General features: G+C 44.2%; 1 protein-coding gene across 1 annotated transcript in view; it reads left to right on the forward strand.

Moving 5' to 3' along the window:
* The window catches only part of LOC6046924 (ras GTPase-activating protein raskol), a 35,657-nt gene extending 28,192 nt beyond the window's left edge, over window positions 1–7,465 (forward strand). The window contains exons 2-5 of the mRNA XM_038256971.1: window positions 2,388–2,493; window positions 2,557–5,710; window positions 5,775–6,253; window positions 6,317–7,465. Of these exons, the coding sequence (XP_038112899.1) occupies window positions 2,388–2,493; window positions 2,557–5,710; window positions 5,775–6,253; window positions 6,317–6,548 (3,971 nt within the window). The 3' untranslated portion in view covers window positions 6,549–7,465. The remainder of the gene's footprint in view (window positions 1–2,387; window positions 2,494–2,556; window positions 5,711–5,774; window positions 6,254–6,316) is intronic.
* The last annotated feature ends 4,867 nt before the right edge of the window (window positions 7,466–12,332 follow it).

Below are 12,332 nucleotides of genomic sequence, written 5' to 3' on the forward strand. Positions count from 1 at the left end.
CAGCTGCCCAACCTGCTCTCGATCTGATCCTATTAGCAGATTAGCCCGAGCGACCGCTAATTAAGTTTGGATTAATTTTGAACACTGAATATTTCATAAACTCATCGATCGCGGCGGTGCCAATGAACGATACTGGTTTGAAACGCGGAGCCAACTTGGATCGTTGCGGACGGAAGTGAGAGTGAACCACAAACCACACCACACAGCTTAATTAGGCTGTGGTGCGGTTAACCCTTGGTGCACCAAGGGTTAGTACTGTTTTCGCCTGGGGCACCGGTTAATGATCTAATCTGATCGGTTATGCATAGTTATGGGGACATCCACCTATATGTGTCTCCCGGTGGCGTTGGCTGCTGCCAAAGAGAAATCTATTCGTGTGAGAGATTGTAGGGGTAAAAAGTGACGAGTGAAAACGTTGTTTTCTTGGTGTTTTTTAAACTGCAATTATGTCCCACCAGTAGGAGCAGTCAGTTAGCTGTGTTGGTCATAAAATATGCGAATAGGCGCCGCTTGTTGGCTGGGTTTGTACGATTTTGTGGGAGAGATCGTCGTACTGATTTTTAATAGGTTTGTTCTATTGAAAATGTAAATGAAACCTTAAACCATTAACAATTATTAATTAAACTATCACAATTTTACAAGTTTTGATTTAATTCATATCCTTTCTTCCAAGAGTTGAACCAGCCGCAGGCTGAAAAACTCTATAATAAAGAATAATAAAAACTTCCTTCTTCCCCTTCAATTATCAATTTTTGTCTGTCAGATTTTTTTCGGTTTTTGGCTAGTTCTTTTGAATGTTTTCTTGTTTTTGAATACCCCTGACTCAAGGCGGTTCTTAAAACACCCAAAAAGCAAAAATTTAAAATTTGGTTTATAGGTCCTTTTCAAAAAAAACTCCAGATTTTGATAGGGGTTTGGGAAATCTAAATATAAAAGTAAAAGTAAAAGTAAAAGGGAAGTAAAATATAAACTTCCCATAGTAAATTGGTTCAACTAACTTCGGGTCAATCGTGGAGCCACTTAACCCTAACCAAATGAGCTCAAATTTTCAGGCTAGATTTTGGAACCATGATGCTTGAAAATTTCGGCCAATGCGCTCGCAATCAAACACTTTTGTCTTTATCATATACTGTGAACCACGCCAACAGCCACCCTAAGGAAAAACAATTTAAAATAAAAAAATATTATTTCACCACAAACTAGGATCCAAGAAATGATTGATATTTGTATCTTTCAGAAGAATTTAAAAATTAAAAGTCTTTTAAAAGTAATATTTTTAACCCATTTGAAAATAGATTTTTCAGCCTTTACATGCTTCCTTTATCATCTAAGAAAAATTAAAAATAACATTTTAATGAGAACTGTACTGCACACGGTCATCAAATAGCGATTAAACATGTCTCATATGAATCATGTTGAACATTTTGTCATAACATTTCCAGATCGTGATGAATTAGATTTCTCATCATCAGTTTTTTTTTGTGATTCTTCAAATCTCAACATAAAATCCTGCTAATGTGTGATCAACATCTTTCAAACCCCATTTCAAATCCAAATCTGAATGTTATTTCATTCGTGCGTGCAAGACATGTCGTCACCGAACCCTGTTGATGCAGAACCCCACCACGAGCGACGATTCCACGAGGTGACACCTAATAGCTCTAAGACGACGACGAAGGTCCGCTGGAAATATGAGCACGAGCAGGGTCATATTTCAAGTTTGTGGATTCGCGATCAGCATGAACCGCGCAGTCAGAGTAGAGGGACGCTGATTGTATTATTGTATCTTCATTACGACTCTCTGACTCTGACTAAACTGTGTGTGCGATGTGTGTAAGGTTATAGATGTGATCATTCGCCTTTCAATGTTGGCTCTTTTATTCGAACGAAGCGCAGCAAAAGGTCACATTCCATGTCTTTGCTTTTTTTGTTGCTTTCGTTGATCATCTTCTCGAGTTTCTAAGCTTCATTAAACACGCGTGGAGTCTGCTCGTCTGCCGATGAAAGGCTAAAGGTTTCATCGGTTAGTTCTTCAAAACATTGTTAGTAATCCTAATGACCAATTGGACTCGGCGTTGGTGAAATCCAGGAAGTCCAATAAAAACAATTCCACAGCACATGCTTTCCAAATGTGGTTCCGCTCGCGGCGAGAATAAATCTAATAAAAACACTGGAAAGTGCATGTGATGCACATGCCGGTCCGAATCTCGCGAGATCAACCCCGAAGGGGGAACTTTCACACTTGTTCAGGAACTGGTGGCAGTGGCACAATTAATATCAATGACCCGACGTTTCACTTTGCGGTCGTAAAAATTCGTCGTGATGATGATTGATGGTGACTTCAATTGCGTGATCGTAACACTCATGAATCTCTTTCTTCCTTCCAGACACATCATACGAGAAAGCATGTCGAAGAGGATCCGCTCCGAGCACACCCGTACTGGGTCAAAAGTCAGAATCTACCTCCCGGTTCACCAACTTCTTCTCCAAACGGTAAATGATATTCAATGCGAGGATCGCGTTCATCCAACTAATCACAACCTTACTTTTTTGCAGTTCCTTCCGGTCGAACCCGCTGAAGCGCACAAAGTCCGTCACGAAGCTGGAGCGATCGAAGCGCGGTCAGGGCGGGCTGCGAGGATCGCGATCGCACGAGAGCTTGCTCTCCAACCACGCCGTCATGTCCACCGTGGATCTGTCCTGCATCGGTGCGATCGGCGTGGTGCCGGTGCACTCGTCCGTGCTCGGCCGAAGGCACTGCTTCCAGGTGCGGGGAGGTCCACGGGGCGAGCGGTACTATAGCTGCGGGTCGCGACAGGAACGCGATCTTTGGATCTACAGCCTGCGGAAGTCGATCGCGCCGAACGCGGAGAACACGAGGCGGACGGACAACTCGCTGAAGATGTGGATCTACGAGGCGAAAGCGCTGCCACCGAAGAAGAAGTACTTTTGCGAGATCAACCTGGACAAGACGCTGTACGGGCGGACGTCGGTGAAGCTGCGGTCGGAGTTGTTGTTTTGGGGCGAGTACTTTGACTTTCCGGACGTGCCGGATATTAACGTGATAACGGTGAACGTGTACCGGGAGGGTGAGAAGAAGAAGAAGCGCGACAAGCACGCGTTGGTCGGGTCGGTGAAGATCCCGATTCATGAGGTGACGTCGCGGACGTTCTCCGAGGATTGGTATCCGATCATCGCGGAGAAGCACGACAGTATCAGCAAGAACTCGTTTAAGGAGCCGATCCCGACGCTGCGGATAAAGTGCCGGTTCCAGAGTATAGATATTCTGCCGTTTGGGGTTTACGGGGAGTTCCTGGACTACCTGAAGGAGAACTACAAGAAGGTTTGCGAGATCTTGGAGCCAATGATCGGGGTGAAGGCGAAGGAGGACATTGGGCAGGCGTTGGTGCTGTTGATGCACGCCCAAGGGATGGCCGCGGCTTTCCTCACCGACGTCGTCTCACTCGATCTGCTGCGGGTCGGCGATCAGCGGCTTACCTTCCGCGGAAACTCACTTGCGACGAAGAGTATGGAAGCTTTCTTGAAACTCACCGGCGAGCAGTACCTCCAGGACACGCTTTCAACCCCGATCTCCGAGATCATCTCGTCCGATCGCGACTGCGAGGTTGACCCGTTGAAGGCAAACGGATCGCTGTCTCGACAGCAGCAAGCCCTCCGTAACGCAGTGAAGGCGGCCTGGAACAGCATCGCTGACAGCAGCAAGAACTTCCCCGGTCAGCTGCGGGATTGCTTCTCGACGTTCCGCGAGCGACTGCAGATGCTCGATCGCGAAGACATGGCCGACAACTTGATCAGTGCGTCGATCTTCCTGCGGTTCCTCTGCCCGGCGATCCTGTCTCCTAGTCTGTTCAACATTACGAATGAGCTGCCTTCGACGCGAGCTACCCGGAATCTGACGCTGGTCGCGAAGACCCTTCAGACTCTGGCAAACTTTACCCGTTTCCAGGGCAAGGAGAACTTTATGGAATTCCTGAACGATTTCCTCGAGCAGGAAGCACCACGAATGAAGCAATTCCTCCATGACATCTCGACGCGATCGGAAGGTCCCGTGCAGGAAAGTATCCTCGACTGGGCCGGGTACATCGACCAGGGTAAGCAACTGTCGATCCTGCACACGCTGCTAACCGAGAGCATCCAGAAGCTCCCGTCTGCCAAGCAGGCTGAGCTGCATCCACTGCCGAGCATCCTGGAGTCGATCACGATCGCCAAGGAAACCAATAACTTCATCACCACCCAGCAGCAAATGCCTCAACCGCAGCCCCATCCCAACCAAGAGAACCAAAGCCTGGCGATCGCGCCGAAGCCCGCCGAACGCGGCATCATCCGAGGCGTCCTCACGCCTACCTCCCTGGAGAAGAACATCTTCCGGTACAACGACCCAACCGTGCGACCGCTGCTCAACCAAAACCAGAGCACCAACTCGCTGCAGCACTCCCACTCCACCTCCAGTATTAACTCGGCCTCGAACATCCACGTCGTTCAGCACCACAGCGTGTCGTCCAGCTCGAACGACAAGTACCAAATGCCGGTGGGATCGCTGCGAACGTACGGCACCGTGTCCCAGTACTACACCACCAACTCCAACTCCGCCAACATCGGCAGCTTGAAGACGGAGAAGGAAAAGAGTCCGGTGCTGAACTGCGGCATGCGAGCCAGCACTCTACCACGGAACAACGCCATCACAGTCAGCAACGGGAACATCAACGGCGATCTGCACGATGATCACGCCAACGCCAACAACCTCATCCAGATCGGGTTCGACCCGAGCAACCCGTTCAACCGGAAGAGCCCAACCCCGCTCCTCAAGTCTTCCACCCACATCAACGGCAGCCGGAGTCGCAACCTGAACGGATCCCAGCTGAGTCTCCTCTCCGACATCGGCAAGAACCCACTCAGCCTGGGAATCCCGCACAACGAGATGGCCACAAGCTCCACCCCCACCCCAACCCCAGCCTCCAACCCCTCCAACATGCCCATGAGCCTGGACGACCTGGAAGATCTCCTCAACTACGCCGACGAGCAGAACCTCGAAAACCAAAAAGGCAACAAAGACCACCAACTGATCAGCAAGGGCTCCAACATCTCGATCGGCCAAATCTCCAACATCTGCAGCTCGGGCTACCAAAGCATCACAACCCAGTCCCAAAGCTCCAGCCCGGTCGAACTCGGCAGCAACCAGCAGCAGCCCCAGATCGAGTACGTCACCAACAAGGTCCCGCCACCGCGCAAGCTCAGCAGCACCAAGTACGGCTTCATCAACCAGCGCTACACGAACGCCAACAACAACAACAACGTCGATCAGGACGGCCAGTACGCCCCGCTCGCGTACAAGAACCCACTCTACCATCACGGAAGCAACGCCACCAACAACAACAACAACACGAATGCCGCGTTGAACGCGTACAACAACAACCTGATCATCGGAAGTAATGGGGCGGGAAATGGAAAGCTGGCGCCGTACAAGAGTCACCTCAGTACGATCGGAAGTGGAAGTGGGAATTTGCACACCTCGAGCAGTGACGAGCGGTTGAGTACTACGAACGATAACTACCGGGAGCTGGACTCGCTGAACAGTGGAAGGGTTGAGGTTGGTGGCGGGAACGGTGGGAATGGGTTCGAGCCGTTTGGAGGGCTGCACGGACGGAGGTTGGGAAGTAGCCGGATGCCGCGGACTAATCCGTTGATGCAGGTAAGTGTTTTGTGTAGCATTTGTTCTTTAAACAAACTAATGGATGTTTTCCTCTCCCTTCCAGTACAAACGCGAAGACCCCATCGAACCGCAACCCCTCAGCAGCAACTACTCCTCGGGTGGTGGCGCCCTGAACGGCTCTGGCCGCGATCACCACCACTACGGCAGCAGCAACGGCAACGGCACCGGTGGCCGCTACCAGCGCCGCATGAGCATCGACTCGGGCCGAACGCTGTCCGATAGCTCGACCGACACCGAGAGCGTTGGCGTCCCCAAGCAGTACCCGGCCATCGGGTTGGGCGTCGGTGGTCACCTGGTGTTGGGCGGTTCCGGCGGAGGTGGCGGGAGTGAGAGCAAGCGGCGCCACCATCGCACCAGCACGAGCAAATCGGTCGAGCAGTGCGAACGCGAAATCCAACGACTTCAGGCTTCGGTGGACGAGCTGCGCCAGAAGCTGGAAGAATCCGAACTGAAGGAGGTCGCCGAGGATCTGGAGGCGATCTCGCACCACAGCGACAGCAAAATTCGCAGCATCATTGGACGGTGAGTGTTTGGGTTGGTGTCTTGGCTAACTGAATTTTAACCCGAAATTCGCACTCTTTTCAGGCTCCTGGCGATGGAGGAGGAGCTCCGGCGCGAGCAGTACAAGATGTCGCTGGTGTTGACGCACAAGCAGCGCGTGATTGAGGCCCAGGGTCAGCAGATTGCGGCGCTGGACGCGGCCAACAACCGGCTGCTGACGGCGCTGTCCAGTCTGCGCAACCGCTACGAGAACCAGTCCTCGAACCAAAGCGATACGAGCTCGCCGGCGCCGAACGCGAGCGCGTCGTCCTGCTAGAGAAGAGGAAAGGAACGCTCTGAAACAGCTCTCTCTGTTTTACCTGCTAAGCTGAACAAAAAAAAAACTCCTTATCAATTGTAAATACAAGTCTACGTTTAAAGAAAAACAGTTTTGATATATGTTAAATTTTATGATTTTTAAATTATTTATTGTATAAAAATTGTGCACACTTGTAAACGAGGTTGAACAGTGAAAAATTAAACTTTTACATATAGATGGTAATCACAATTCAACATTTTATTTAGTTTTTTTTTTTTGGTTGATGGAACAGCACAAAATTTCCGAAACACGCAAAAATGTAACGTACTTACGTAAGAGAAAAACAAAAAAAAAGAAGAAAATCCAAATCCCACTGAGGAAAACCTGTCGACCTGCTGTTGAAACTGCCTCAAACCAACAACTTCTTCGTTCAAAACCAGTATTTTTTTGTGTTTGCGAGCACCTTTTCTTTGTGGAAAAACTAAACGACCCAGCCTAGAAAGGGGCCTTACACAGTGTAGAACATATCTACCAACCTACCCCAACTACCCTCCCGCACACACATAATGTATCTATAAATCAACAATTTTACACACCCTAAACTTACGCGTTTATTCGTTCAAGTAGAGTACTGAAGAAAAGAAAATCAATAATTAATCAAACATAACCAAAGAACACATTTCATTAATCGAAAAATAAAACAACCTTTTTTGCGCGTCTCAAAACATATTATGATTAGAGCGAGTTAAATTTATATATTTGCCGGGCTGTAAAGCTTACGCGCGTTTGATCGTTTGTTTGTGTAATGAAAAATTAAGAGTATCACATCTATCACACACACACACACACACCACTTTGCTATTTTGTAGAGAAGAGAAAACAAGAAAAACTTATCACGTAATCATGAAATATATTGAAAACCTTGAAAAATTGAACATTGCTTTTTTGATTTGGTAACATATCCGAAATCCATGCTAAAACATTCAATGAACTCATGCATTTACTGTTTAAAGCCATCGCAACTTTGAGAGCACATTCTTTATTATCTCCATACAAATTTTATATAATAGGGTAGGATAGTCATCAATGAGTCACTTTTGGTTTTCAACTTTCAACGATTTTTCTAATATTTTCATTAGCATGTTTTAATGAGCTTTTAGTTGCATTATCTTTCTTTTAATGTGTTCTAACATTGACCAAAATATGAGATCGATCCGACATCTACAGCCAGAGTTATTCTACTGTCTCATTGTAGACGCACTTGGCAGGAACAATGAGACAGCTGGGGAACAATGAGACACACTACGAAAATCAAGATTTTTCTAGTAAAACATCATGTTTTTGTATTATTCCATTGTAGGTGACTTGTCTTGAACATTTTAGAGCAATTTTGCTAACATGAAACTTTTAATAACACAAGTTACACTAAAAAGTATTGAAATTTTGTAAAATCCATATATTAATACCAAATAACTTTGTATTTTTGGTTAAATGAAGTTTAAACTCTATAAATATGCCAAAAATAACTTTTAATTCATGTTTTGAAAGATTTCCATCGATTTTGAAAATTTTATTGTAGAAAAATCAAAGTGTCTCATTGTTACCCATGGGCTGAAATGAGTGGGGAACAATGAGACAGCCCTGGATTCTGAGTTTATTCTACATTTTGGTCAAATCTAATGAAAGGACATTGTAGCCCAACTTAATCCCTAAAGAAATTTGAAGAAATATTAGTTTTGGTGTAAATGGCAGCCTACGAGCGAAAAAGTATTTTTTGTCCATAATTTACTTTTACACCCCATAATCAAACATTTATGAATTACTTTTCAAGGGAGCGTCCATAACCAAAGCCAAATAAATAGCAGGAATTTAAAAAACAATATTATTTTGAAAACATTCTAGAAAATATAAAATTAGCAACAGGACAAACTGTAACTGGTAGTGTCCGCTGGTACCTACCGGACAGGCCTGGACTAACCGCTTTGGGAATCGCTTTAAGGAATCTTCCGGAATTCTTAAAAAAAAAATAAAAAAAATGAGAAGTTGACCTATAACTCGTTTAATTTTTCTTGGAGATTTTACTTTATTTTTTGAGTCATGTGAAATTTGGTTTACGAATACTAATTGTTTGTACAGACTCGGTTATTCCAAGACCTTGCCAAAATTCCAAAAATCGCTGAATTAAAATGTGATGTTAATAAAAGGAACTGGAAAAACGATAAAAATGTGATTCAACTATCTGAAGTTCCTTTAAAACCTTCGTTGTATTTTATAAAATTTCAAGTATTTGCTGAACATTTTCGTCTTTCAAATATTAGAGAAAAGAAAATTATCTTTTAATCTAAAAGCTGGTATGCTCCAACCAATTAATTTGTAAATCAACAAAACCAAAAAAAAATCTGTTCTTTTAACTGCAAAAGTATTTTGTATGAAATTTCAATCCCTATGTATCGAAATTTATTTTCCCTAAAAGAGCGCTCAGCTAGCAAAATATAAACGTAGCAATATTTACCCTCCCTGCAAAGGCTTATGAATTGATCTCAGTTGAAAGTAAAGTAAGTAAATCTTTCCCAGTTCCCGCTTACGAGTTGAAAGGTTCTCCAAATCTCTGAATTCAAATGTGCTATCCTGGAACAGAACTGCTAAATTCTAATAAAAACACAAATTGAATTGCATTGAAAATCCCTATGTCTAGTCAGTTCGAGGATTAATTTGACTTTTTGCGGTTAAAGACAGTTGTATTTCCGCAAATTTCATGAATATGAAAAACATAGGGGAACAGCATCTAATTCCAGCGTGCCTCTAATGTTGGCAGGTCAGAACTTTGACATTCAATTAAAGCTAATTAAAAGCGTTTTTAATTGAAATCGAGTGATAAATAGCTCAATGAGAAGTGAGCAAGCAAGTTTCTATCAAAAGTTTTGCAAAATTAGTTTTTTAAATAGTGAAAATCAGCAAATTGGATGGAGTTAGGAGCGAGTGCGTAACCTGCCAAACATACGAGAATTTCCCCTATTATTAGTTGAATGCACTTGTATTATTCACTCAGGTTCGTAATCCAAATAACATCTGTACGACTCCCGAGGTGGAAGTTTTTTAAGTGCAAAAGATTTTCAGTCCGACGTTATAGCTGTTTTATTTTTGTATATTTAATAGTTTTTAACTTTCATCACATTTTAACCTTTGATAATAAATTAAAAAAAAAAACAAAAGAAAATTCGGCAAAAATTTATATATTTTTTCTTTCACTCACATTTTTGTTCGATGAGATTTTTGAACAAAATGTTAGTGTTGATAATCGGGATTGTTGTGGCGACTGGAATTGCGGCCCCTTTCTGGGTCTACACTGAAAACCCAACCATGGTAGTTGCTACCATATTGTAGGGTTAAATTGAGAACACGCGCCGACGTATTTTTGCTAAAAACATTCCGTGCTTGGATTGACTGATTAACGCAGTCAGTTTTACTATGTCGAGAGCGGTATGGTAATTTTAACCCTCGATTATGGAGAGAATGATAATGAATTCGTATTTGCTACCATGCAATTTTGTGGAAGCATGGTACATTTTACCATATTTGCATTTACTTTCACCAAAAAGCCACAGTTAATTTAGGGAGCGTTCTTTTATTACGTAACGCGAAAAATCGGACTTTTAGACCCCCTCCCCCCCCCCCTCGTAACAAAATTTCCATACAAATTTTAAAAATTTTGTATGGAGCGTAACACGGCCTCCGACCCCCACCCCCCTCCCCCCTACTGCGTTACGTAATAAAAGAACGCTCCCTTTAATAAACAGCATTTTTAGCAAATTTTCTTAAAACTACCATGGTCGGGCTTTCAGTGTACACCAGGGGGGGCGACATCTATATCTCACTACAGGCAGCTCGCCCGCAGCCAACACAACCCACTCAGAGCGTTCCGTTTGAATTCCGTTTAGAATTCCGCTTGAGCGAAAAAAGTTCGATTCGAATTCTAAACAGTGTTCGTTTTAGATTCTAAACCGTATTCCGTTTCAAACGCAACAACCGGTTCCGTTTGAGTTTTCGCCGCAAATCGGTTCAAGCGGAATTCAAACGGAATCGAAACGGAATGAACGGGTTGCTTTTGACAGCTGCTTCTTCTTCTTGTTTTTACTAAAGTCATTTTCAATTTTGTTTTGGTTGAATTGAAATTCAACCAGAAAAAACAGATTGAATTTTTTTTTAAACTTTGAGTTTATATTTATTAACTTCTTATAGAAAACACGAGTCCCAGCCCCAAATCCCCCTTTATAATGTTATTTATTTTCGCATAATTACACACTCAAAATAATCCACACGTTGATGCTACCTGAAAAATCACGTAACCCCGGTTTTCCCCTCGCTAGGCTCGTTTTACGTGACACACGTAAAAATAATGTGAAAGTGTACTGGCAAAAAAAAAATTTCACGTTGATGTTACGTGAAAAACCTTATGGTATTTTTCCACTAGGGTTTTCCATGTAGTTTTTATGTGTTTTGAAATGTAACTTCAACGGAACTGGAGTGCGCCATTTGGCGAAATTTCTACGTGATTATTTTAGTATGAAAATTGATGGCGTCCGGCGAAGACCTGCTGCCGAATCTTATTCTCGCAAAATTTCATCAAAAATAGAACAGTCGGTAAGTTTAATAAAGTTTGAATGATTTTATTTATAAATAATCATATAAATATTTTTTTTGCAGCGGCCGAATTCTGGAAGCAGCATACTTTTACCGGTGGATTTCTGGTGATCGACGCAACCGAAAATGTCACGGACATTGCGGACACTTGCCTGGGTGCGAGGTTGTTTTGCGGCCATCATCTCGTCGGCCTTGGCCAGTGTGGTGCCCGCGCCAAAGTTGTTCGAAGCAGCAAGCTGTATCCGGCAAGACCAACGAACCCGTGCACGGAATTCGAGAGCTGAACATGGTCGCCCCAATCATCTTTAACATCTTCCTGGCCACGCCATCCTGGCCAACCATCCGAGCACCCAGCTTGATCGGAAACTTTGCCTAGTTGCTCTCAAAGAACCTCCCCCTGGTGATGTGCAGCCACGTTAACGTGGCACAGACAGAAGTACCACGACTAACGACAACGACTTCGAAACGGGTTCCCGTGCGGCCACGAAGTACAGCGGAAACAGAGAGCTACGCACAAACGTCTTCCTGCTCGGTTTCATGTGAGAGTGGACCATTCTTTATAAATGTTAGCAAAGGAAAATTGAATAAAACTATGATTTAAATTGGAATTAGAACTGCATGTCTTGTTTTTTCTTTTGATAAAAAAATCTTAAATTAGACCAAATTAGTACTAGAAGGTTCCTATAATGTTTACTACAACGAACATGTAGAAATCATCAATTAATTCATTTAGCTTTTACGTGTGAAGCACGTGAAAACGACGTGAATTGATCTGGCCAAGCAAATTCCGTTTCCACTAGGGCCGCCACGTAGAAGTTACGTGAAAACTTTAGTGGAAAAATACCACATAGCTTTTCACGTAACTTCAACGTGAATATTTTTTTGAGTGCATAGGCTTTAGTGAGATGTTGAAGAATTCGGTGTTGCTGGCACTAGCGTGCCCAGGGTGGGGCAACATGGGGCAGTTGCCCCACCATCCTCGGAAATTTGTTCTAAAATTGGGCAGGGGGTGTCCATAAACGACGAAATTTTCAAAACTCTAATATTTTTGCCCCACCTTCCTTGAGGACCTGGGCACGCTAGTGGTTGCTGGTAACAATCCACGGTTGACTGCTGCTGGGCGTCCGCGTAATCTGAATAGCCGATTCCAGATTGGCCGGT

The sequence above is a fragment of the Culex quinquefasciatus genome, chromosome 2 (assembly GCF_015732765.1).
Source record: "Culex quinquefasciatus strain JHB chromosome 2, VPISU_Cqui_1.0_pri_paternal, whole genome shotgun sequence".
Lineage (NCBI taxonomy): Eukaryota > Metazoa > Arthropoda > Insecta > Diptera > Culicidae > Culex > Culex quinquefasciatus.